This window comes from Styela clava, chromosome 7 (genome assembly GCF_964204865.1).
Source record: "Styela clava chromosome 7, kaStyClav1.hap1.2, whole genome shotgun sequence".
NCBI lineage: Eukaryota > Metazoa > Chordata > Ascidiacea > Stolidobranchia > Styelidae > Styela > Styela clava.
This window is the reverse complement of record NC_135256.1, coordinates 1,507,606-1,535,544: the sequence shown is the minus strand read 5'-3', so window position 1 is coordinate 1,535,544 and position 27,939 is coordinate 1,507,606. Positions and strand designations below refer to the sequence as shown.

The window sequence follows — 27,939 nt, the reverse complement described above, 5'->3', positions numbered from 1 at the left end:
AGTTGAGTAGCCCTGATATAGGGTGTCCATGATGTCCTAAAATATTTTAAAATTGCAAAGGGAATTTATCTATACCATATATATATATTGTTTTTGCCGTCACAGATGTATTAAATAAAGTAAAAATACCTGAACGATTCATGATTAAAAACAACAAACCTGGTTAAGATATATATATTAAGAACTGACTTCATAACAAAATTGAAAACAGACTTTATGGAAACCCTGTACAGTAGCTACATCAAAATGAAACGTTTTACAAAATCTAATACATAACTCCGGTACGCGCGAACTCTCTATGCTGCTATGGGTTTGCTCATTTTCTGGAACAGCTTATTAAATGTTGAGACGAGATAGTGAACACAGAATTCTCGTGAAAATAATAGTCGAGATGGGCTTGGCCACCACACCTCAAACATAGTTCATTCTAAGATCTTCCTTGTGGTACTCGAACGGTATCCTCTTCCGACAGTTGGATGGTCGTACCTAACGCTACGCACGAGCTTGGCACAAAACTAGCGCTGGTTCGAATCCCGAGGGAAGAGATTGCCCAGTGGTCAGTCACGTCTTTTTTCAATCACCAAGTCAATGCATCCGAAACAAATAACTGGTCAACTATTGTGATACCCGACGTGGACAGGATAACCATATTAGAAGCCGTGGTTCATCTGATGATTAAATCGGTGTATCGAAAATGTCGTAACCTACTTGTTCCAATGACAAGTGAACCACACTTTTCAGACGCCCTGATTAAAGATGGGCATTTCGAATTGAAATTATTTAGAGCAAAATTTCGAATCGCCGCCATCTTTTTTTTTTTCTTATGTCAATTGGTCGACGTGAATTCCTTAATTTTTTTTATTGAAACCATATTTTTCCAACGCAATTCTGACATATGACTATTTTCTGTAGTGACGTATTGAAAAAACATGTTTCTTATTGTGTGTGAACGCTTAGTAATCTATCTGGGTGATGGATTCTACGTTTTCAGTAATTCATTCGTTGGAAGGACCAATTACAATAAAAAATGTCGCGTACAATTACATATCTCCCAAGTATTCGAGATTCGATTCGAAAAAAATATTTGATTTGAAATCCTCAGGTATTCGAAAATGCCCAGCTCTAACCCTGATTGAACCTTTTCATCAACTTTGCTTTCTCTGGAATAATTAAAAAATCCTATATCGAATGAAAACACGCACTAAATAATTTCAAATTTTATTTCCATATTTCATTGCACGCAGATTAAGATAAGAAATTGGCAATTTGATTTTCCACTGAATCAGAAAAAAATGATCAACGAGGTTTAAGTGTAATGCATTTGTTCTTTTACTTTCATTACTAAAATAAGTAACTGATGGTATCTTGTTGGAAACATTTTTTTTTTGGAAGAGCAGAGTCTTATAAAATTTACAAAAGGGGGCAACGATGGTCATGAATGTTTGAGAACCCCTGGTATATTCGATTATTGTTAATTTTATTGCTTGGCACACACGATAAGCATATGTAGGGCATCCATAGAGCCTTTAACTTTTATAAAATTGCAAAGGAAATTTATAGATACATTGTTTTGGCCTTCACAGATGTATTAAATGGAGTAAAAATACCAAACGATTACTGATTAGAAACAACAAACTCGGTTAAGATATATTGAAAACTGACTTCACGATAAAATTGAAATTGAAAAGTAAAGGGATTTCATGGACACCCTGTTGTATTGCTTCAGTGCTAATTCCAATCTGCATTTGCTTGTTCAATGCCTCCTTCATTGAAAATACAGATTAAAAAAGAACATAAATTTGAAAAGAGCTGATGTTGCACTAATAATAAGGATTGAAAGCAAAAAATGTAAAAGTCATGATTAAATTATATAACGTTTAACACCTGGGGGTATGGGAGCTCAGACTCAGAGCAAAGAAAAATTTCCAGACCTCCTGAAGTATGCGCACCAAGATGGCGCACAACCTGAACTCAGATTGTGTACCAGATCAGGGTTCAGGTTGTGCGACATCTTGGTGCGCATATTTCAGGAGTACCAAACACTCAGCTACGAGAAATTCAAATTTTTGATAATAACAAAATCATTTAAACCTGTAACACATAATTCCTTATTGCACACAAAACACTGCAACTGTTTAAAATAATGTCTAGAACCGAATACTATTCAAAAAATAATGTTATATTATAATAGTGTTGCCTAAAATTTTTATTGCATGGGAGCACTTCTATACGAACAAAGGGAACACTTGATTTTACATTAGAGCAGCAGTTTTCGGCGTTCTATATTGCACAAAACAATTCAATGTTTCAAACGCTGAATATGTTTTGTTGTTGTATAATCATGCAAGGCCATGCATGAAATGATCCTAGTATGTGAGATTTGTGCATGACATAAAATTACAAGCACTCACTCAGAAGTAAAGAAGACTCGTCTCTGGGCAACGTTTGCAAAGTTGAATTGAAATGTTCAATTTCATTAGAACTTAAAATTCAACTATTCCAATTATATATAATCATCGGTCATTAAATTTCAGTTACCAAAATTAGCACCAACGACAAAATTACAAAACAAGAAAAATTACTTTTTTAAACAAAATTTCAAAGCTTTGACCATTGCTCTTGCGAGCATATCCACACGAGCTGTAGTGCAGTTTTCGCCGAGCAATCCAACACGGAACACGAGACCCGCTGTCGGACCCAGGCCTCCGCTTATATCCATATTGCAGTTCTTTAGAACATGAGACTTGAATTCAGCGAAATTGACATCTTTTGGGATACGGATTGCTGTGACAGTGGGAAGCCTTGCAGACTGAAAAACAACATCAAGATGATTGGTACATTGAGTAACTTTTTATGAAACGGTTACAGGTTACGGTAACTATCAGCACGGCGAACCTATGCATCATGCTAAGCATTAGAAATACGCTTGCCATCGCATCTCTGATTACCCTGCGTGGGTTCACTGGGTTCACAGGTTTGAATCCTCTTGGAGAATAATTAAGTGCGAGAGGATTGCTGGACTTGTCTCCACCGCAGGGTGGTCCACATAACTACTGGTCGGTTACAACCATTTTTTAGTCAATAATCACAAGGGTGCATTTTTAAACTTTGCCATGGGAACCATTTCAAGTAGATATAACCCAAATTTCAAACTTTTACTTTGTTAATCGGTCCCAATTGTGCTGTGAGTTGATTCGAAAATTGGAGTTAGGAGACTTCTATTCAGAGAGAGAGAGAGGTGGATTTGTTTTTCGCCAACCAGAAAAAAAGGGAGCGTTGCAACAATAATAAAAGCATACAACAACATACGCTATGTGTTTTTCCGTATAGACATGGGGGGAGCGATACGACCATACAGCCATCAGAGTCATCTACCCCCATGGCATGGGCACTTTGTTTCAAAGCAAGCCTACCTTATTTTTGACAAATAATTCAAATCCGTTTGTCTCTAGTGTGCTGTGGAATAATTCTGCACATTTCAGATGACGATTCCAACAGTTGCCCAAACCTTCCTGCGCGAGAATGCGAAGACCTTCACGGAACCCATACAGGTTACTCATCATACCAGTATGGTGGTATCTGTATATAAAAACAAGAGAAATGTACACAACAGTCTTTATTAAGCCACTATTCTACTTGAAAAAAAATTGATTTGTATTGCTTACCCAAATGATTATACCATGGGTAAGGTGGGGTATTTGAACCAGAGATGTGCAATTTCAAGACAGTTGTGAACAGGCGTGACTAGAAGGGGTTTGGGGGATAGACCCTCCGCCCCCTTTGAAATGTAAAAAATAAAATAAAGCAATTCTCTTTCATACTCTTTGAGATGATACTCTGTATCATCACTCTTTCATAGCGTTTCACTTTTTAAACCATCAAGACTCCAACCTACGGCAAAACACGCACGCTAGCTATATTGGTCTAACTTGGCAATTAGAAATTTCAGAACCGCTAGGAATATGTTCGAACCTCTGATTACCCTGTGTGGGTTTGCAGGTCGAATACCGGGGGGGCCAAAAAAATTGCTGGGCTCTTTAGCGCCACAGGGTGGCTTACATAAATATTGGTTGGCTATCGCTTCTTCCACCATAAAGTCCAAGCATCTGAAACAAATTACTGGGTAACTAATCCCATACTCAACATGGACTGCTAGCCGGACAAGAGGCTGTGTGGTATGTGGTATTATTAAGCCATCTTATCGACTCTACCATGACCTAGAAAAAAAATGATATTTAATCCTGATCCTAAAAAAAAATCAATTCACATACCTGACAGGATCCTCAGTGCACCCCCAATAATTCGTCAGATGATCGAAGTCAAAATAAAAAGACACAGGAGGCGTTTTTCGAGCTCGGAAACTCTCAACCGCTCGAGAACCGAACGAGATTGGGGCAGGTCCTGGAGGACAACTCAACACTTTCTGAGATCCGGAATAGAGAATATCAATATCTGAATTAATGAAAATTAAAATAAAAGCCTTTTTTTCTATTCGATGCCCAATTGTGCCTTTAGCTTAGTGCAAGGGGCCATTGATATTTAACTATTTGCGAGAAGCTTTTAGAAGGATCAGAATTTGCCTGGTTTGTCATTTTATACCCAATTTGTTACACCCTGGACAAGCCACCCGTTTAGCCGACGAAACGTTGAAATATATTTATGATAGTGGGCAGAACGGATCATGAATCGCTTAGAATAGTTAGTTCAGACGAAATGTCATATCACATAGAATCCACAGTGGTTTCAAACAATGGGGCGCGCCCAACAAGGGGGACATGGATAATTTTTTGAGGGGGTGTGAAGCTAAAAAAAATAGGTGCTCCCGAAGTATGCGAACCAAGATGGCGGACATCGGAACGTAACACGGGTAACAGGTTAGGGTTAGGCGATAATTTTTTTCCGATTTCCCTTATTTTAGTCCTATTATCACTTCGAAAACTAGCCAAGAGCCTCCCGTAGTATTTATACCTAAAATTATGGCCTAACCCTAACCTAGTACACATATTACATTCTGATGTCCGCCATCTTGGTTTGCATACTTCGGGAGCCCCCAAAAAATATTTATTAGATTTAATCTTGCCGGCCTTAATTTAGATATTTACACTTGTTTATTTTTTATATTAAAGTTCCATCCATGAATTTTCAACATGTTTTTTGAATAAAACATCTGTAAAACCATCTGTTATTTGTAGCTCATTGTTAACTAATTATTTTTAAGGTAGGGTGCGAGACTTGACAACAAGGGGGGCAACTTAATAAGTTTGAGAACCACCGACGATGTTCAATGTTCATAATAAAATACAAAGATCTTACTTTGCTTGTCCATGTAGACCGGGCATCCTCCAATGGAAGCAACAGTGTCAACAAGAAGAAGGCAGTTATATCTAAACGAAAATTAAGAGATTTGTGAAATATAATTTTTGGCAAGATAGCACAAGAAAAAACTAAGGCTGGGGTGCCAAGGTGTAATTGTTTTAAACCAGAGCTGGACCAATAGCATAGGCGTACCCAGGAGAGGGGGCTCCCCAGAGTAAAGATAGGGGCTAAAAATTTTGCCCATCTAGACTGCCGGCTGGGTCATGTAAGTGTGACGTTAACAGTTATATGAATTTTATGAACAATATTTACAGTGTTACAAAAGCAAAAGTGGAGAACAATGAGCCTCTGCCAAAACTAAGGTCAATTTGGACTGCCAGCTGGGTCATGTAAGTGTGACGTAAAAAGTTTTATGAATTATGAGCAATATTTACAGTGTTACGAAAGCAAAAGTGGAGAACAATGAGCCTCTGCCAAAACTAAATTTAATCGCAACCTCAACAAATTTCTTGAGCAATTTTTCAGCCAAAACATCAAAATTTGGTTTTAGATTGGATGTGGCAGCATCAGCAGGGCAGATTGAATTACCCAATGAGCTGGATCTGGCCCACAGGCCGTAGTAAGCCCATGTCAGAGGTTAGGCACCTTCAAAATTATCTGCATTTACGTCCTTGTTATAAGTGAATGGTGCGGGTGGGTGAGCCTCACATTGAAAACATTGTCGCACCCCTCAATGTTTGCGCTGGCTACACACTTGCCCCACAATAATATGAGCTGGAGCCAGAGCTACTAAAATACAGTTCAAATAATAAAATCTATCATTTTTCAACTTTCAATTTTTTTTTTCAAAATCGATTTTCCAATATTAATTTAAAAATCTCAACTTATATTTTTATATTCTAAGTTTATTTTAAAATTTGAAAACGCAACATCAGGGTTCGAAGTCCAGATTCTGCAAAACTGTATTTGGGCTGATGTTTCATGGTTGTGGCCATATCAATTACTATGAGCCTTGAGTTCGTGGCCAGCTCAGAGATAGAAATGAAGCTCTAATGTCAAAGTGGGAGCCCGGGCCATTTTGATGTCAACCCAGGAAACCATTGAAAAATTCCATCGTTTCTGAGCAAATTTAACTCGAAATACAAAAACACAGGAGGTGCGCAATCAGAACATAGAGAAACATACAAAAGACCTCAATCCAAAATGATGAAACTCTATATAGACCAGTTTTCAGAAAATGAGAAATCATATATTATTGTGACTTTCAAACCACATTGAAATTATACTTTGATAAATGGGCCATCTCTTCAAACTTTGATTAGAAAACAAGCTTGAAAAGCATGTATTTCTTTCAAATTTTTTTCAAAATATCAATATTCACTCTTTTGTATTGTAATTTGTAACACTCGATTTTTAATGATCAAAATCTCTTACTTGTGGCATAGATCTCCGAGTCCCTCTAGTGGTTGTATTACACCCGTTGACGATTCGCTGTGAGCTATGAACAACATTTTTGCTGAATTTTGCTTTAATCCTTCTTCAAAATCTGACAATTGGAAATTTTCTCCAGGGGGGCGTGTTATCTTGATCGGGATGCCACCTAGTCACAAAAAATATTTTGAAAGAAAAGTAAGTTCGAGCTCTGTAATGGTATAAAATAATTATGGAACAAACAGGCTGTATGGGCGGGCAATGCCATTGTGCGGGATGATTTGTTGAGTGTAAGTCAAGTCAAGTCAAGTTCATTTTATAATTTGCTCATATTTGCACTTGACTATATATGAGAAAAACTGTAACGCCAAATAAACAATGTGAACAGCATTAATTCGCGAATTAGCCGGCCACGGAAGTGCACGTTTAACGATGTTGAAATATAATATAGTGGCCCCAACACAAGTTTGCAAAAAGAATTATAAAAAAAAAAACGCCACTCACCCACTCGCTTTACCATATCAGCAGCTCTGAACCCCCAAACTCCATGTTCAGCAACAAGTATTCGATCTCCCACTTCTACCATGTTCATAATTGCGCATTCCAAAGCTGCGTGCCCAGTACCACTGACAGCAAATGTATATTTATTCTCCGTTTGGAAAAGATATTGAATACCTGCTTTGCAATCATCCATAACCTGTGGAAAGGAGATGCATTGTGATTAGATTTGATGAGAGCGTAAAATAATAAAAGTTGAAGATAAGGAGGCTGTAGTGCCTCTGTTTGAACGAAGTCGGTTTGGATCGAAGGACAGCGATTCCCAAAGTGCAATGCGACGAGTTGCCAAGTGTGCTGTGAAAATTTTGTTAATAAGCCTAACTAAAAAAGGGTTGAATATTTAACATATGGTATTTATTATAAATTAGGGTGGCTCGCATATTGACTGATCGGTTATGACTTACTCCAGCATTAACTCTATGCACCTGAAACAAATAACAGGCTCAACTATTCCAATACCAGACTGATAAACGGACGTAAAGAGAACAAGACAATAAAAATTTAGAAACTCTTATAGTAGACTGATGCATATATCTATTCTAAACCATGACATATTATGAATCCCAATTTACATGCTTGCTTTAGCCATATGCCCATCAATATATAGGATGTCCATAAACCTTTAAAATTCTTCAAATATTAATAATAAATGGAATTTTGGAACCATACAATGTCTCGGTCCCCACAGATGAGTCAAATGAAGTAAAAAATACTTAAACAGTTACTGAATGAAAAACATCAAACCTGGTTAATAAGATAAAGATATACTGAGAACTGACTCCCTAACAAAGTTGAAATTGTAAAAGGACTTCATAGACACCCTGTATATCTACCCTGACTAAAAATAGAAAGAGAGCTATAAAGGGGACAAGTGAGGAACGAGATAGCGATCAGAGACCACCGACTTATCGATCTAGTGGCGTGTACCCTTCACTTCGACTCAATAGCGACACTGCGTGTCCCATCGCTAATTAATAACTCGCTGATTATACGACATAATTCCTCAAAAATCAATAGGCTTCTGGTCCGAGATATGATGAATGCACACGCAAAATTTGGATCAGATTAAACCTCGCTTTCGTGAGATATCGCGTGTATCTAACAGTCAAACAAACAGACAAATACCTATCAACATCGATAAGTAACAATAGGGATTCTCTCACTTGCAATAATTCTTTATCTACCGGTCCCAGCATTGGCAAACTGCAGGCGTCTCTCACAACTTTAGAAGCATTAGTAGGTCCAGGTCCCATTAGTATTTTCTCTGGTATAATCAAAGGCTTGAATATCCTGGCATCTGGCTGAAGTAAGGGCTCCATTTTTGAGCTTTTTTTATCTATTTAATTAACTATAAACACCTAAAAATTATAAAATATAATTTCAATAAATTATCATGCAAAGTGTAAATTCTAACAGGAACTTACAAGCCCTGATCTATTTGTTTTTAATTATGCATAATCAGAAATACCATTATTAAAATATTGAACTAATACTTGACTCTAAAAGCAGCATAAAGAAAATACACCAAGGGTGTGCAACAGACGGCATGTGGGTCACAACCCGGTCCGCCAAACCATTCAGTGCGGCCCCTGTGAGGAGTAGTTTGCCCATCCCTGGATATAAGCATGATTAGGAACATCAGGAATGTGAACAAAATCATAATCACAAATAAAATGTGCCAGTGAAATTATTACAGAGAATAGCAAAATAGTGGCCACAAATAGTTTGCCGTGCTCAACAGGGAAATCATTGTGAATCATTGAAAATTAATTTTTTATTTTTACAATTCTAGGAGTAGAAGCGTATTTTCGATCAGACCATTGATGGATGAAAATATTTCACACTTTTCTATTGCTGATAAAGCTAAATCAGAAATATTCATCGAATATTCAATTTGTTTTGTAATTGTAATCTTGTTATATTTCTGGTGACTAATGTTTATGCAGATGGCCGAGCATGATGTCATCAGTTACAGATGAATGATCATGAATAGTGATGTCATCAGTTACAGATGGCTAATAATGACTAGTGATGTCATCAGTTACAGATGGCTTAGCATGATCAGTGATGTCATCAGTTACAGATGGCTTAGCATGATCAGTGATGTCATCAGTTATAGATGGCTGAGCATGATCAGTGATGTCATCAGTTACAGGTGACTGTGCTTGATCAGTGATGTCATCAGTTACAGGTGACTGTGCTTGATCAGTGATGTCATCGGTTACAGATGACTGATCACGACCAATCAGCTGTGATTATGCACTATCTTAAATTAGGTGCTCGTGATTAAAACTGTTTAAATATGTGATTGTAGCAAATTCATGGTTCGAATGTTTGGAAAGATCCTAGATTTGTTTTTCCCCAAATACAAATACACAAATTTGTCGAAATGAATAAAAGTAATATCTGACAACAACAAGCTTTAATTTAATTATTAATAATTTTGATGAGGTAACACAAAATTTTGAGTGAAAAAAATGAATTAGCCCATGAAAGGTTCAATATAAATAAAAGTAATAGCCTTCTAGAAAAAAATACAATTTTTACCAACTAAAAATTTTTAAAGCATTTGGTCTAGTAGTTACAGAGATTTATTACCAACAACAACAGCAAGAATAGTAACAACAACAATTTAGCAAATGATCCATCTGTTAAATTTGTGTCCAAAAGCGCCATTTCAGCAAACTCATGGTGACCAAGATAACGTTCAAATATTTTGAAAGACACTAAATTTGCTTTTCCGCTCAACGAACACTCGAAAAATTTTAAGCAAATATTTGCAAAAGGGGTTCGGCCTAATGAATACTTTAATCCATACCAATGATTCGTCAAATTTTTGAATTTATACAGAAAATTTTACTTAAACAAGGAATACATTTATAGGAATATTTTAGTGCACATTCACAATTAAACAAACTTGTATTGTGTTATGCCTCTTACTAGGATCGGCTGTTAGTAACAAACTACCAAAAAATGCAATTTTCCACAAAATCTTAAAATGTGAAATGAAGTAAATTGGTTATACTGCAGCAATTCATGCACAATGGATAATCTCGAGTGTGAAAAAAAGAATTCAAGGCCTGTTTAGGAGTGGTTTAAGGGGGAGTATGGCCACATTTAGGAGCTTGGGCATATTGAATAATGAAAATTACAAAATTTCATGTGTTGATTATATTATATATATACTTTCAGTTCCTCGATAGTCTTTGAATAATTTAATATTCACTTGTGTAATCCCAAAATTGTACCACATACCGTGATTAGAATAAATAAGTCATGGAAACTATGAAATTAAATATGTTAGTTACTGTAGTTCTACTTTGGTGAAAATGTGTCTTTCTAAGGATGTCAGGTCAAATTAGGGTACCCTTGTAGTATGTGTACCAGGTTGGGGCATGATTTTATTCCGATTTTCCTTATTTTAGTTCTATTACGAGTTTGAGGACTGTCTGTGTTAGACAAGTGTATATACCCCCTGCCAATAGGTTTCGTCCCTTTACATAGCTTGATGTAAAGTAGGCAAACAAAATTAGTTACCTCCATATTGGTACACACACTTATGGAGCACCCAAATTTTTAACATCAGGTGGACAAAATATTGTAAGGCAAATTGAAAGAATATATTTAATCTAATGTACTCCTCGAAGAGTCTCAATGTACCCCGTACTCCCTGGGTTATATGGACCCCATTTTGGGAACCCTGTTCTACATCATGCTATTCCCAGAAAACTTTGCACATCTCTCTGACGCCAAATATGCTGCGAGATTCGGACGTGCAGAAATCCTCGCCTTAAAACCGTTAAGTAACTTTGCATAATCTGCTGCTGCAGATTTCCACTGTTCCGGAAATTGGGCTTCTGTCGCTCGTAGAATGTGTAAAAGAGCTGAAAAAGGTAATAATGAGTGAGTTTTATCAAAAAAAAACAATTCATCAATGCGACCACCGGTTCTCAACCAGAGGGCCATGGCCCGCTGCTGGGACACAGGAACATTTCAGGCGGGCCACATGTCTATTAAAAACTATTAGACTCATTGATAAAATAGTTGAATTTGATGTATTAAAAATGAATGATATTGCTTTTTTTGCTATAATATGTTATTTAATTATCAAAGTAGAAGTGCTTATCCTTGCAAAAAAGTTTTTTTTTGTTTTCTTGTAGTTTTCCTCTTGCATACGAAAGTTCTAGGGCCACGAAATTCATTTGTGCCATAAAAATGGGACACAAAAGAAAAAGGGTTGAGTACCACTAGGCGAGACAATTTACAAAACAAATCAACTGGATGTGCTCCCGAAGTATGCGAACCAAGATGGCGGACATCGGAACGTAACATGGGTAACAGGTTAGGGTTAGGCGATAATTTTTTTCCAATTTTCCTTATTTTAGTCCTATTATCACTTCGAAGACTAGCCAAGAGCCTCCCGTAGTATTTATACCTAAAATTATGGCCTAACCCTAACCTAGTACACATATTACATTCCGATGTCCGCCATCTTGGTTCGCATACTTCGGGAGCCCCCAACTCGAAATGAATAGACTTTTCATAAATATCATGGAGAAGGGAAAGTCGATATAACGACTTAATCGTATAGCAAGCTACGGACTCTAGGCTGTTGATCAGCCCATGTCAGGTATGAAATTAGTTAGCCAGATATTTGTTCCTGATACATGGACTTGATGAGGGGGAGCCGTAACCGACCAGTGGTTACGAGCAGTGGTTGAATTCAAATTTTTTGTCAGCCGGTTCCATCACACAAATGTCATATTTTTCAGCCGGTTCTGTTACAAAAAGTCATATTTTTTTCAGTAATGCCAACCGGTTCGCTGATCTCATAAAATTCCATGAGACGGTTCTATAGAACCGGTGCGAACCTGCTGAATCCCACTACTGGCTACGAGCCCACCATATGGCGGCAAGGCTTCTCATCTGGTTACCAATCCAATTGGCCCTTGGACAAGTGCCAATTTTGAATGGTGTGTGTCCGGCGAAATGAGTTTCAATTTAGTTCAATCTGGAGCGTGCGAGTAAATTAACTAAGTTCAATTTAGTATTAATGGGTATGATGTTACAATGCCTTTTTTTGTGCCTACAATGTGGCCCCCGTTTTCAGCCAGTTATTTATATTTGCTATTCTGTATTAAAGATTGCACACCTCTGCGCTAGGCCATTGCAGAGTCCGTAAAGGTAAAACTCACCTAAATCTACGTAGGTCAATGTATCTCCGATAACAAATCCACTTCCTCCCTTGTTGTGTCTCAAAACAGCCTCAAAATGCTTCAGCCACAACATTAGACGTTCCGCTATAAATCTGTCAATGTAGACCTGGGTCTCTTTCTCCTGTGTGAAAAGTGTATTGAATAAAATGAAGTGGGTTCCAAGTGCGTACAAATTTAAAAACAAAAAATGGCTCAGAGAAAGGGTCACAAGCACTTAGTCAGAATAATAAAATGGCACTCACTCATCGATCAGCAAAATTATGGGCACTCATTCTGAAGTAAAGAAGACTCATCTCTGGGCAAAGTTAAGGGCACTCACTCAGAAGTAAAGGAGACTCATCTTTGAGCAAAGTTACGGGCACTCACTCAGAAGTAAAGGAGACTCATATCTGAGTAAAGTTACGGGCACCCACTCAGAAATGAGGAAAATTCATTACAGGCACTCACTCAGAAATAAGAGACTGATTTTTGAGTAAAGTTATGAGCACTCACTCAGAAGTAAAAGAGACTGATTTTTGAGCAAAGTTACATGCAATCACTCAGAAGTAAAGAAGACTTATCTCTCAGCAAAGTTACGAGCACTCACTCATAAGTAAAGGTGACTCATTGCTGAGTAAAGTTACGGGTACTCACTCAGAAGTAAAGAAATCTCCTCTCTGAGCATAGTTACATACACATGTAATTTCTGATCACTGAAACGGCAAAAGTGAGACTAAAAAACTATTCATGGGACGCTTATACGCGCCTTCAATTCCCAACGATACTCTGTACAAGCAGCCATTGATTGAATTCAGCATTGCCCAACCCATTACCTGTCCGAAGTAGGAAGCAAGGTGGTTCACTCCATGAAATGCAAGTCTTGCTTCGCCGATGTAATCATGAATAGCATTGTTAACTTGCTCAGCATGAGCCTGGTCTTCTTCAGATTTCGGGAAAAAACCTGAGGAAAAGTATTTGATAATTACAATAATAGTTCCCTAACCCCAGACAAATCTCCCTCTGATTGGTTCGTGTGGGTAAATAATGGATTTCTGGATAGTTTTCTCGCCACTGAGTCTATGCATCTGAAACAAATAACTAACAGTCCATACCTCACATGGACTGTAAACTGAACGAGAAGCATCAGTTAGTCATATAATTCCGCAATACTAAAAATACACTTTGTGAATAATGATAAAAGGTTTTATCCGGGTAGGCGCAAAGAATCAATACTGTTTGACGCCAAAAAAACTTTTTTTTGAAGGATGGGTTTTGAAAATACAGAAGTATATTGTTAATTATAGTATCTGTAAAATAACCACACCAACATAAAATTTCAATAATAGAAAAGAGTTTGCAGTTCTGATGCCGATCATATTCAATATACTTTTTAAAATTCAGTCTAGGAGGTTTAATACAGTCACAGGAGCACCACCAAATATAACAACAATATTCCATGCATGCAACTTACCAAATTGCTTGCCCAGATATTTGCAAATAGCAGGTGTTGATGATAAATAGAAAGATCCTTTTTGCAGCAGCGGTGGAGCGAATGAAGGAAATATTCCGGCCTCACCAAATCTGTTTGAAGATGAAAGTTGTTGGTGTTATTTTTGATTGGCTGGGGCATCATGCTAAGTGTTAAAAATACCCTTGCTTTCGCATCCCTGATTACCCTTATATATGGGTTCCCATGTTTTAAATCCATGGATGTAATTATTTGCGGGAAAATATTTGGTCTCCTCACCACCGCAGGGTGGGTCACATAATCGTAACCACTTGTCGGCTTCGCCCTGGCCTAGACTGTCTGGTAAAGTATGGGTTCGAATTTACTGTTATATTTGTTTAATGTTTTAACATACAGACATGGGAGCTATTCTTGGAATCGGGAAACTGTGACACCCACCTGCAGACCTGCCCACCACTGCAGCACTGAGCCAAATACTGAAATATAACTTGGGATAATATAAAGCTTCCCAAAAGCCTGGGGAAAGGGGTTTCTTTGAATGATCGAAAACTTTTTCTAATCTTTACCTGCATTTCCCTTTACGGAACCATTCTTCGCAATGGTCAGAATTGTTTTCAAATGGAACTCCTGCTTCTTCAAAAATAAGTCTAACAAATTCTGCTCGCCCAACAAATCCGCCCCAATAATGAAGTATCCATTTTGACTCTGACATTATAGTTATTTAATTTTTATTAGCCTATTGTTTATTTTAAACTGAGATGATAAATAAGATTACCGTACATTCCCAACTGCTGAACTGACTGTTGACAAATCCAGGAATCTCATACCCCACCTTACCTATGGTGTAAGTTTATAAATTGCGCATGCGATACTGCAATGACTGGATGATTAACACCCAAAGATTCCGGTTCTTCCAAATGATAGGTAGGGGGCTTTTTACACATTCAGACATTGTCACACACCAAAGGCTGCTTGTATAGGACCTTGTTCAGAGCAAAGACATGAATAACTGTCCTTTAAAATTATCATGCACTGATGGCATTCTAAAATTTCACCACTGTCAGACTGTTCTATTCATTTTAATTTTTAAATGAAACTGTTCTGAATTATTCCTAAAATCAAGAATTCAAATTATCCAATACAAGCAGAGTCAAGTTTAATTTTTCCAACCAGTAAAAATCAATCGCTCACACAAACTGGACTAACGTTAAAAGAGAAGAGTACCGGTACCGTACAGTCGTACCGAACTACCCACCACGGCAATTCTGAAGTTTGCAAATATTGCTAAGTCATGCCTCAAATACCCTTACCAGAACCGCCAGTAACATTGTAGGTACCATTTTGCTAAGTCTGTGGGTTGGGATGAGATTTTCATATTTATCCGTGGGGATATGGGAGTCCACAAGACAAGAGTTCGGTTACCAGTCCATTCCGGGTATGGGAAAACTTTACCAGTTATTGTTTCAGATTCATGGAAATCTAGAAGAGATAAGAAAACATGAAACAAATTGATTAGCACATCAACACATATTGGTTGATAGATTTCTCTCTCCACACATATTAAAATGTCCCAAATAAAGCCGGACTTTGGTCTTTGCGTGTGAACGAGGCAAAATTGTCACAGTTTTCAGCATTTCTTTGGAAAAGTTACCAATTTCGTTTCGAAACTTTCAATTAAGCAAACGAGAGAGAAACGCGACTCGATCAACAAGTCTGTATTTGAGCAAATCAAATATCGCCTCCCAGGTGGTCTAGTGGTTAGGATTCGTGGCTCTCACCCACGCGGCCCGGGTTCGATTCCCGGTCTGGGAACGCACGTTTTTCGATTTTAACAAAACATTTTAATTACATCGATATATTTTCATTCAAGCTCATCTTTAAAAAATATATATTTGACCAAAAGCACGTAACCGGTATATTAAATTCTAAACTTCGACTAAAATATGACAAATTTTACAAATTCCTCCGACTTATTAAGTTTTGGATATTACGGATAAGACTGTATAACTTTCAGGTCGTTTCACTTCTTAAAATATTTGCGATAATAATTTCCTATTCAAAATGATGAAATATGCTTTATAAAACTAACGAATTTTATTAGTTTGAAACCTTTTATAGGTTTCGTCAACTTTCCTGAAACCTGTGTCGCTACTGGTAACCATTCAGGCCTCAGCCGTAGACGCTATTATTGATTTCAATATGCATATACAGTACAATATAGCAATATTATATATATATATAAGCAGTGTGCGGCTAATTGCCGTAAAAAAACAGCTGTTCAATCTGGACGGATACAATTGAAATTTGCGTGATCCGAGAGAGAAATGAAACGAGAGATAGTTAGACCGTTCAATGTACCGCCATTTCCATTTATTTTCGGCGGCTTCCTCGTTAGTATAGTGGTGAGTATCCCCGCCTGTCACGCGGGAGACCGGGGTTCGATTCCCCGACGGGGAGCACATTTTTCGTTTTTAAACATAGAGCAAAAATATGGATTGTTTTTTTATTATAATATAAGTTTATTTCGACTCCATAATCAGCAAAACAATAAAATGAATGGTAAAAATAAATAAATAAAAACTGATTATGAAATCAGGAAAGCGAACAAAACCTTAGATAAGGTTTAAAACGTACAGAATGTATATAAGATGGAAGGCTTTGCCAAGAAGATGTGGTACGTGTTCACTCACCTAAAATAATTGAAATATTTCACACACGCTCACACGCACCCACACATAGGCCGCGAGCTGAGGCCCTGAAAAACGCCTAGAAAGTGAGTTTCGTAGCGCACATCAGGTAACTACCTGAAAATGATTTTAAAATGTTCCTTAAAAATTTAGTAACAAATATTGCCTTGTTCCCACTTCCAAAAGTTGCACGTTTTACGGAAAAGACGCTTTTACGACAAGAAATATGTGCTACGACCTGTCCTATATTCTCTACATTTTCGGCAATGAACAATGACTTCTGCATGACGTAACAATTGAATCGAATCAGCTGTTAGCGAGCGGATGAATATTAGTCATTACTTCTCGACCTTGCGTTGAGTTGGGCAGCCTTTCCATAGCCCTGTTTAGTTATTATTAGTTAAGTCATGCTAAGACGTTGTTGAAAAATGTAAAAGTAAGTTATTAAACACTTGTAGATCCTTACCACGGATATGGGCCGTGAGACGAAGCCTTGAAAACACCCAGAAAATGAGTTTCGTAGCGCACATCTGGTAACTAAATAAGTTCTTCAGTTTTGTGTGAAAATGAACATACTGAACGCATTACAGCTTGTTCCACAATCCCGATGCAAAATTGAATATAAGAGGTTCCCGGAAATTCAATAACCATAAGTTTACAACACATACATAAGAACTATGCAATTCGAGAGCCCTACAGCACACTAACACAAAAGTATTCCTGTAATGTTTTGCCTGACTAAAATCGGACTTCCTCAGTCAATCATAATTTATTAGGTAGATTACGAAAAATATTGCATACATGTAACCAACAACAAAAAATATTTTAATTGTGTGACAGGAGTCACGAGTGACCTCGAAAGCAGCGACACCAACAACGCTGATTCACATTAGCGAATAAATTTTATGTAATAACCACAAGCAGTTTACAACAAGAACAGCATAAAAAGCTACATCCATTTTATAGAAGCTATCAAACGTATTTATTTTTAAGCAATGAAGTCACAAATTAACATCGTGAGCACGAATACACAAATAAATCAGGTATTTCTCACCTAGAAATTTACCGGAAAAGTCAAGAAAATTAAATGAATGAACAATATGTACATAACATGGTTAACAGAAATATTACAATTAGTCTTTTTTTAGTTTGTGTGGTTATGTATTTGAACAAAGGCAGTTTTATTTCTAGAAACAGGACTACGACACTAACAAATGTTCGAAAAAAAATAAAAATAAATGATACTTATTAAATCAACTGCAATATCTAATTCACTTTCTTCTGAATTGTTTTCGAAATCCACTATCTCGAAAATCGACTTTTCCTCTATAAGTGTACTGTGATTTTGCAGTCAATACAAAAACAAAAATCTGTGCACTTTAAGTTGATTTTGACACACTTGCATAAATTATTTTGACTATTTTTCTTACACTTGCAGTTTGCCAACTCAAGAACTGATTTGAGGGCCACGTGCTTCTTCAGTGAATCAATTTTGGGTATAATCCTTATGTTTGCCAGTGTTAAATAGACGTGCCCTGATATCTTTTACATTCTTCATATCCTCTTCATACAGTGAACAAACAAATTCCACAGCTTTATTTATTAATGCCTCGTTAACCTCAAAAGATCTTCATAGTTGAGAAAAAATAATTGAAAACCTCAATGAAGTCTCCAACATGAGTTTGATGGGCAGTTCCAATTGCAGAAGTGCTAAAGTATTTCAATATGAATAGCCCATCTAAGCTGTTTGCAACTATTATGATTCGCATATACCTTTACGCTTCAAGACTTCTTGTTTAATCCATTTTATAGCACTGATAGCAGCAGGGATTAGAGCCTGCGTTAGGTCGGATTGGTGGAACATTGCCGTCTTCTTTTGTAGTGCAGTATCTAAAATGAGGAAGAAAATCATATTTGGAACAGCATGAGTGTAAAAATACCACTAAATACTAACTAATACCTTGAATACATAATGCATTTTATCTGATGTACTCAATGAGCGTATATATGCTCATTGCATGTACTACAGTCCAGCAGTGTTTGCATACCAGTATAGACTATATATACACTAAATTTTGATATATCACAGTCTGAAATGCCCTATGACAGTATGAGTATGGACTATAGGCCTAGACTATATTTTAAAACATCAACTGTCTGTCTACAACTTGATTTCTCACCTTTCAATCGTTTCCAATGCTACTTTCTTTCCACTCCGGCATAACTTACCGTACCGTATCATTGCTTCCCAGGTTCTTGTCGACTCTATGAATTTAGATTTAGACCAACCGACATTAGTACTGTAGTAAAATTGATTATTTTCTCCTCTTTAACACAACCGTGCATTACAGAAACAGCCATTAACAGCCACAACAAATATGCTGTGACCTATATAGTAGTATACCAGTGAGTCTGCTGAATAGTCAAGAAGAGTCATTAAATTAATCATAAACATTTCATGCAAGCCAGAAAATATCGTTGTTTGTGACATATTATTCTAGGTCTAGCCTTTCTTGGGAGTTACCGCACCGTACCAATTTAACAAAGTCTTATGAGCTAGTGCTCAACTAAAATTGCTATTTATGGTAAGGATATACAAGTGTTTAATATCTTACTTGTACTTTTCAACACCTCTTTAGAATAACTGAACTAATAATAACTGAAAAAAACTATGGAAAGGCTTCTCAACGCAAAAGCGAGTAGTCGTAGTACATCTGATATTCATCCGACCACTGGGGATTCACCTACAGCTGACTTATTTGATTGTCACGTCATGCAGAAGTCTGCGTTCATTGGCCCATGATACCGGAAAAGCAGAGAATATAGGACAGATGGTAACACATATTTATTGTAGTAAAAGCGTCTTTTCTGTAAAACGTGCAACTTTTGTAAGTGGGAACAAGGCAATAACTGTTACTAAATTTCTAAGGAACATTTTAAAATCATTTTCAGGTAGTTACCTTATGTGCGCTACGAAACTGAAAGATAAATGGCCTCGGCTCGCGGCCTAACACACAACCATATAGAAGTTATTAAGTAAAGGGAACATGAAAAATTACATACTTGTAGTTAATGAAAAATGAATAAATAAAAATTACTTGCCACACCTTATTAATAAATTTATGATGATTGCCACTGCCAAATTGATCAATGTTATAAATGGGAGTGAACAGTAAAGATAAACTTTTATAAAAAAATATATTGTCAAGCTGATTATAGATGGAGTCAAATGCCAAAATGCCCAACCAAAGTTGCCAGAATTGGATGCATGAAGAGGTGGGCTAGACCAGCGGTTCCCAACCTTTCTACCCTGGCGGACCGGTAAAATTAGATTAAATGTACTCGCGGACCGGCAAAAATTGAAATGGCCGTAACAGAAAAGAATAACATATATTTGCGTCTTATAATGCAATGTCGGGCACTCAATATGCTTCTAGACAAAAAAGCACACTTTAAAACATTTCACACGAAGAATAACTATCAAATAATGTGTCGACCAAAAATTAAAAATGAGTGAAACATAAAATAATACCATATATTTGCGTAATGAAATGCAGTGCTGGGCACCCATTATGCGTGAGAAAGGCACGCATTAAATTCTCACATTAAAATAATGCACAATTAACTTCTGTGAGAATTTTGCTGCTGTTTCGTTTTCAATACAAGATTGCGAACGAGGCAAAGAAGTTTTTGCAACACATAGCTCTGCAGCCGCGTGCAGCCGATTTCCTTGCCTCGTTTTAATCAAAGTGAGGTTTTAATTGAATCGAGTGATGAGAATGTTTTTTCGCATAACGCAGTAACTGGCTGAAAAGACGGACCACAGTTTGATTGCTCGATTACTTGGCGATGGGTATTCGTTATCAAGAGATATCTAAAATTGTGATAAGTAATTCTTTTTCAATCTGGACTGTAAAGAAGAATCACAATTTTAATCAAGCCCTTTCTTTTTCATTGGGTTCATAATATTAATCCCTCTGCAGTTAATCGACGCCTCAAACGGAATGAATTTGCATTACAATGACAAAGTGGTCGATAACTTGGCGACAAGCTCAAAATCCTACTGTGTCTGGAAAAGATCTCTGCGGCTCGTGCTTTTTTTTGCGTGTATCGCGTGACCACCTGTGGGGTCGCAACAAGTTCATATCTTACTGGATTATTATACTGTTCTTGACTGTTTTCTAGTTTAAACAAGGAGATATCCATTACGTTTCATATGAATGGTCATATTAATCAGGAAAAGCACGCAGAACAGTAAAGGCACGCGTGCCGATTTTTAGGCTTCTTAATTTTGCGAGATTTGATGGAGCGCATTCGCGATGAATCGGAGCTGGAAAAGCGAAAAGTGTGAGTGATCGGCGCCAAGATGTCGCGTAATACGGCGCCAACATGTCGCGAAAGACGTCGTAATATGACGGCAGAAGAGAACTGCGTAATGAGCCAACGCAACTTTGCCTACGGTAAAGCGATTGAAACGGCATAAAAACAACAAAACAACAAAACTTCTTGCGGACCGGCAAAAAAGCTTCGCGGACCGGCACCGGTCCGCGGACCGGCGGTTGGGAACCACTGGGCTAGACCACTTCATTGCCCAAACTAGAGCCTATTATTGCCAAATTATAGTCCAGATTGTAATAAGTATCTAAATCTATCAGTAACTTTATAAGTATGAGTAATTATAATTAATTAAGGCAGAAAGACAGGGTATAGGAATATGTTGGTTGCTAAGGTTATAAGTTTTTATTTTTATTTTTTCATTCTTAGATATTGACTTCTGCAAGGATAAACGAATTAGGAATAAAGGAATTAGTATTGTTATTTCACAGGATCATTTCTTCATTTAATTATTGTGGCTTAATAGATGTCAATTCAAGTTTATCGTGGATGAGACATCAGCCTGCAAATTTTGTTGTTGTAGACACCATTTATATTCAGTAAACTAGCCATTGTATTGATCATCACGGAACGACCTGAAAAACAGATAATAAATCTACAAGTAGGATATTCAAGGGTTACATATTTGGAAACAGCACTACCCTACACTTTTGTTTAGAATTAATTATTATTTCGAGTAGATATTGATTATTAGTTATCTATCTTTAAAACGCTAGTTCAAAGACCAGAGTTGAAATATGGTTGGGACACCGGGTGAATTCCTCGCAAACCATGCAGAAACTCTCAAACCACACTGACCATTCGTAAGTTGGCCTTCACATTAACTTCACAGCAGAACCTCAACCTAGTATAAAATTTTGTATACACACAAAACAAATCATAGAATACCACAACAAATTAAAACGAAGAGGAGAATCCAATATATCTCCACTGTTCGCCTAATTACAATAATAGGTACAGGAGCTAAACTATACGGTCTACAAACCTCATAAGGTATAAAGACCATGCATGTGTAATGTCAAAAATCCAACATTAAGCAAAAAGGGAACATGCGCATGCAGATGTCAGAGTGTAAACAGCCATTTGAAAAATAAATAAATAAAATAATTTGCTGTGCATGCTACAGAACCCGACACACCAACATTAGATGTAGAACAGGTGGAGAGAGATTAACTGCCGGCTCAACAACAATCAGCAGCTGCAGGGGCAATAGCAATATTGTAGATATACCTACGCCAGTTTACTATTATTTATATGTATGAATTCACTTTGATTTTCCGATACACAACACATACATAAATATCCATAAAACAACTAAAAATATTAGGAAACTAGCAAAATCTCTGCAAAGGTTTAAAACACGTGGAAATACATCTGCTAGTTTGCCCAATGCTTGTCATACGTCCCGGTTTAGTCGGAACAGTCTCGTTTTAAGCAAGTTGTCCCGCCGTGCTCCTATATCTCCAATTATGATAGCCTACCTATCATAAGGCTTTGTAATGTGGCTATGTAAACCAGAATGAGGAATTATTAGCATTCCAGTTTGTGCTTCAATGACTCAAGTATTCTGCTAGGGATATTTATCATTCTTATTGTGCACTATTTTATATTAAATTAACCCTGCTAAAACGGTTAAAAACAGGGGAAATCCGTCAAAAAACACCAAGAACCCTGCTAAAACGCTTAAAAACAGTGAAAAACCGTCAAAAAACACCAATAAAATAGCATATCATTCCTTGTCATCAGGTAACAGTCCAGATTAAGTTTCGGAGTAGAGCAATTGTATAAAAACAGCTCATTTAAAGCTGATTAATTACTATTCCCCTTTCACACAGTGATTCAGATTTTATTTTCGTCATGCAAAACCAATATACGATATGAAAAAATAAAAAAAGACATATAACAAATTACGAAGACGGATATCGGCTTGTTGCAATAGACGAGGGATCGCGAAAGACTCAGAGTCATCCAGTCAGCGACACCTGCATTGAAGCAGCAAATATAGCAACCGAACAACTCAATATTAAATACTCACTAAATTCGACACAATCATATATATAAAAGGGACAACAAAAAGACAGTGGAAAAGAAAATGAGGTGGAAATTTTTTAGAAAGGACTTTATCACCGGGCTTTTTCCAGATATTACAACTACGTTGGTCCTGCGTTGTAATCCACCGGCAACATTATACGCGGTTTTACTACAATTTACTCTCTTTTCAGGGAAATACCCTGGACCCAAGAAAAATTCTTTCTATACTAACTATGGCAAAATTCTGTATGATTATTTTGTGAGTATTTTGGTGATAAACTGGTGTACATGTTCAAAAACATTATCTTCATTAAAATCGTTCAACCGAGTGCCGCTTGCAGGTACTGAAAGCTATTTCAGCCCAGTCTATTGCAGTATTTGCGGGAAAATTTCTCCGGAGATATAATGACAATTAAGTTACCTGATTTACAATAACTTTCCGAAAACTGGCAAATAACACGCAAAACGAATGTAGACAAAGACAATGTTTCTATAAACAAATTCCATAAACTCCAATTGTTACGTCAATATTTACTTATTGCTGATTGTCCATTGTCACGGAAACAAACAAGGATATCGATGCTCGGGGAAACATCCATTCGGAAAAAAATTAGCGCGTAATCTGACTTTCACACGAGTACGCAGTTCTTTTTAGGCGGCTGTCTGTAATCCACGTTCTGTGGGGAGGTTCTCCCGACGAACAGGATACTGTAGTGGAATTTAGCATTTATTGTCTTTCCGGGAGAATGGAAAGTTAACAATACTGCAGTAGCATCATGCTACCGGTATGATGAAATAACGTTACAGTCTCACGTTATTATTAGAATAGGAGACGGCTTAATGGCTCATATGGCAAACCACGGCCTCTCGCTAGGTTACGGTGAGGTATCCGTTCATGGTTCAGTTAGCCAGGTTTTTGGTTCAAATGCGTGGAATTATTGTTTACATTACCGGTATCAGTCTACCGCATAGGTTCTCAAAGTGCTCCGTACGAAGCCCCAGGGCTCCGTGGGAAGAACCTAGGGGCTCCGCGAGTTATTCTATTACTTTTCAAAATACTGACTTTGCTAATTTTGTAATTGTTTAAAGAAGCAATAGCAGCTTTGATAAATTCTGACAACAATATAGCCCCGAAATATGGCAAAGAGGCGGAATTCAGAAATGACATTATTTATAAGCAGGATCGCAGCCAGGATTCTTAAGAGGGAGAGGGGTTCAAAATTGGAATCGGAAATATTTGTGCAACATTCTTCGCGATTGAAAAAAAACTCTTTCAGCGGATAACGAGATTTCTGTTGTGTAAAATATTTAATCCATAACCATTGCGAGTAACATTTAAAATGTCTTGTCATAATAATTTAATTGTGCTTATCGTTACTTACGTTTGATTCGAGATTACTAAAATAAAAGATTACTATTCTAAAATAACATGAAATACGTGATAAACTGCCAACAATAAATAAATTGGAATCGTATTTTTGCGATCTTGGTATTTGTCAAACTTGCTTTGTTCTTACGCACTCAAGATTATTTTTAAGCAAGATATTGCCGTTACAAAAATCGCTTGGTTGACGTTAAAACTCAATAAGTACAATTTACAATTGTGCAATCTATGACCGATGAGGGCATATTTAAAATGACTTGTTTATTGGTTTAATTGTGTTCAATGTAATGAATCATTACTTCTCAAATTACCACGGACATCCGCGGACATGAAATGAGAAACAAAGTTAAGTGAACGAAGTTCTCGTGGACTACCGTATATGATGAACAACGCTGTTATGATGAGATATTAGAAACAAAGTCATATTTCCCACAAAAGAACATACCTACCTACCTACCTACCGGTGCCAGTAGTTTGAGGCGAAATTTGAGCCGTTCTTGCAGCACTAACTCAACCGCGCAGGTCTGCCACTCAGATTCTTTGCAAGATATCACCTTTTAAAAAATCACAAGGTCTGGGCAAAATACGAACGATTAGGTAGTTTCCGTCGGTAGTTTCAGAATGGATAAAAGGTACATCGCACGCGTAATTGGCTGTGTTTCGAATTCAGTTACTACGATGAATAACCAAAAAAACCTAACATAACACCAAATGTTTGGATTTACGATGTCTAAAAAAGCTTTTTAATCTGTCGTGAGTCTGTTGAAACAAAACTTATAGTGTTATCCTCCGTTTTAAGTTTTAGTTTTAATATTTCATAATGCCGCTTTTCAATCAGAAAATTTGAGTTGCGGATTTACCTCTATTAAATATTTTAGCATCTCGTCGCCGATAAATCAATGACTATTATATGGTATCGATGTTTTCACATTAAACTCTTAATTCCCCACGAGCAATTATCGTCGTCATGGTGGAACAATGTATGTGCCGTAGAAAATTTTTGATGTAGGGAGAATAAACACCGACGTAAAGATGTTAGGGTTTAAAAAAACACGCCACGCTGACGAAAACAATCGGCGATTGTAACAAAATGCATTCGCGCACGTTATTAGCGACCTTTTATGTCTTCCAAAAATATCAAAAGGGACAAGATTCGACCCCTAATTTATTAATATGTTTATCAAGTGTCAAATGTACAGCCTTAATATATATAATTTATCTGTGAAATTTAGATTTATTCATGGCTTGTATTAACCACATTAAAAAAGGTTTAGCTTCTAAATTCCTAAAGTACGTTTAACTTACTCAGGAATATTAATCGAAAAATAACAATTTTAAAATTTATTTTGGGGCTCCGTGATTAATAGTCAACCTCTTCACGGGCTCCGCAAGACCAAAAGTTTAAGAAACCCTGGTCTACCGTATATCTTCTCAGATGTGTCAGAACATCTCCAGGTCTGGAACCGCAGCGTTGACTACCGGTATTCAGACAGTGCGTTGGAAGGTTGCCTTTTATCCTTCATCAAACTATCGGAATATTTTTCGTAGTGCTTATTTCTACCCAGCTATTCGTGGGTGGGAAACTAGGCCCGATGTTAAAAGTCAACTGGCATATACTAATGTAATTACACCCTACCGTACAGTGTACACTATTTTGTTCAAATGAATAAAATTTTGTATCGATATAGTTAAACTACCCGCTTGCAACTGGTAGCCGATCCTATTGATATGCTTGATTTGTCACCCTAACGAGATCACCGCGATTGAGGAAGTATATTTTACGGCGATAACGTACCATACTAGTTCTTGAATTCTAATCCTTTTCAAATTATGATATAAATTTTATTATGTCGTGTTCATCAGATAAAATGTTTATAATTGATTAAAGTTGAGATAAACAATCATTTAATTGCTTTTCTATTATCCAGCACTATTATTATTATTATTATCCGGATAGAACAAGTCCGTGTGGACGACATTCCACTGTAAAACTAATTGCTGATAATGGTAAGTTTGCTTTAAAAGGTATTCATTCTATCAATGATAACTAGGGCTGGGCGTTTCGAAACACTGTTTCGATACGTTTCGGAACACTGATATGTCGAAACGGCGCTGTTTCGACTTCCGAAACGGATATTATGACGTCATAGCAAATGCAACCAGAAATCAGTCAAGGTATTATTCAGCGATGTCCAATTCGAAATTAATATCCGAATATGTTGGAATATTGCGACTCTCAAATATCGTTTTTAGTGTTTATGAGAATATTGGATATCGCGCACAAGTCCTAGCGCCGCCGTCCACGTTTTGATTGAAAACATTTCACAATTATTTCATTTTCTATGCTTTTTCGTAATCGGAGACACCATTTGAGACGCGCAATAAATGACTGCCGACATGAAATGATTCAAGTCAGCGCCGACTTGCAGTATTTATAACACATCGGGGAAGTTTTCGATTGAAAATATTTTATAATTATTATCGTATATTTCAACATTGTCGAGATAGTCTGTGTTAGCGCGGCAATAAATATAAAATCAAATTTTGTCGTAATTAACCTTTTTCATCCTTCGTTTCGAAAGACCGTGACCGAGCATTTCTTGCATTTACCTCATATGGAATAGCTCTTAAATATTATTTAGTATCTATCGCAGATTTATTGTTAGACTGCCGTCGTTAATAATAATATCGTTCAGTTTAAGTTTGTGGTATTAATTTAAAAACAATAATAAAAGCACAACAGTCGACATGAAATATTTAAATCAGAGCTGCCTTTAAGCAAAATGAAACGCGATTTTCAGTCTCAATTATCCGTCATTGGCGGATGGAAATTTGTGAATCGGGTCCACTCATTTGATTACGACGATGATCGCGTTATAAGCAAAATAAAAATCAATTCCCCCCAGTAGCAAAACAGTCAATATTTGTGGGAAGAGATAATTGTGGCCGAATTTAGTTGAACGATCAGTTTAGTCAGTTAGTTAATGTCAGTTTTACTGAATAATTTAAAACATTTCTCTGGGCGCCTAGTTTTTTTTCTGTGCTTAGCAAGATAGGCCACCATTCAAAACTACTGTAATGTTTATTAATTCCATTTCCCTAGAGCGAAAATAACTAATTTCACTCAATGATAATATCATAAAAGCCCATTTCCTATGTTCCTGGTGTTTAGAATGTATTCGGAGTTCAGATTAAAAATATTTTTTACAATGTACTGGATCACGAGGATCTGTGGCGTCGGATAAAGTTGAAAATGAGCATTGATACGTTGAGAGCCCCATATGCTATTCTGCTTGTGAGCCCCATCTCTAACAATGACGTAATTCGTATTATTCTGGTGCCATTTGGTCACTGCTTTGTCATTAAGCAGAAACCTTCGTGGAATTATCATCATCGGTTCATGCTCACAAATTAGCCACCAGTGCTTCCTTTTTGTGGTTTTAATTCTGGAAAATATGTGCCATTGTCTATTGT

At 36.9% G+C, this 27,939-nt stretch overlaps 2 protein-coding genes and 2 non-coding genes across 4 annotated transcripts; 2 read left to right on the top strand and 2 right to left on the bottom strand.

Moving 5' to 3' along the window:
- Positions 1-1,202: 1,202 nt before the first annotated feature.
- Positions 1,203-8,664, bottom strand: LOC120328054 (alanine--glyoxylate aminotransferase-like). Its single transcript, XM_039394443.2, has 7 exons — positions 8,469-8,664; positions 7,252-7,444; positions 6,751-6,916; positions 5,314-5,384; positions 4,272-4,452; positions 3,414-3,579; positions 1,203-2,809 (listed from the first exon to the last, which is right to left on the bottom strand). Exons 1-7 carry the CDS (start codon positions 8,622-8,624, stop codon positions 2,579-2,581), a joined length of 1,164 nt encoding a protein of 387 aa, XP_039250377.2. The 5' UTR covers positions 8,625-8,664; the 3' UTR covers positions 1,203-2,578.
- LOC120328055 (glutathione S-transferase P-like) lies at positions 8,664-14,720 on the bottom strand. The gene is made up of 5 exons (XM_039394444.2): positions 14,535-14,720; positions 13,972-14,081; positions 13,334-13,461; positions 12,501-12,642; positions 8,664-11,189 (listed from the first exon to the last, which is right to left on the bottom strand). The coding sequence occupies exons 1-5, from the start codon at positions 14,678-14,680 to the stop codon at positions 11,011-11,013; spliced, it is 705 nt and encodes a 234-aa protein (XP_039250378.2). The 5' UTR covers positions 14,681-14,720; the 3' UTR covers positions 8,664-11,010.
- Positions 14,721-15,708: 988 nt separating this feature from the next.
- Trnae-cuc (transfer RNA glutamic acid (anticodon CUC)) lies at positions 15,709-15,780 on the top strand. The gene has a single exon. It is a non-coding gene; the product is annotated as a tRNA-Glu (tRNA).
- Positions 15,781-16,353: 573 nt separating this feature from the next.
- Trnad-guc (transfer RNA aspartic acid (anticodon GUC)) lies at positions 16,354-16,425 on the top strand. Its single transcript has one exon. It is a non-coding gene; the product is annotated as a tRNA-Asp (tRNA).
- The last annotated feature ends 11,514 nt before the right edge of the window (positions 16,426-27,939 follow it).

What these genes read in the sequence shown, in the direction of transcription:
- LOC120328054 (XM_039394443.2), bottom strand. Translation starts at nt 8,624, where the DNA reads ATGGAGCCCTTACTTCAGCCAGATGCCAGGATATTCAAGCCTTTGATT. An exon ending in TAGATAAAGAATTATTGCAA is followed by an intron (nt 7,445 to 8,468) that starts GTGAGAGAATCC and finishes TCCTTTCCACAG; the next exon opens with GTTATGGATGATTGCAAAGC. An exon ending in GGTCTACATGGACAAGCAAA is followed by an intron (nt 4,453 to 5,313) that starts GTAAGATCTTTG and finishes TCATTAATTCAG; the next exon opens with ATATTGATATTCTCTATTCC.
- LOC120328055 (XM_039394444.2), bottom strand. Translation starts at nt 14,680, where the DNA reads ATGTCAGAGTCAAAATGGATACTTCATTATTGGGGCGGATTTGTTGGG. An exon ending in ATATCTGGGCAAGCAATTTG is followed by an intron (nt 13,462 to 13,971) that starts GTAAGTTGCATG and finishes ACTTTTCCTCAG; the next exon opens with GTTTTTTCCCGAAATCTGAA. An exon ending in ATTGACCTACGTAGATTTAG is followed by an intron (nt 11,190 to 12,500) that starts GTGAGTTTTACC and finishes TACCTTTTTCAG; the next exon opens with CTCTTTTACACATTCTACGA.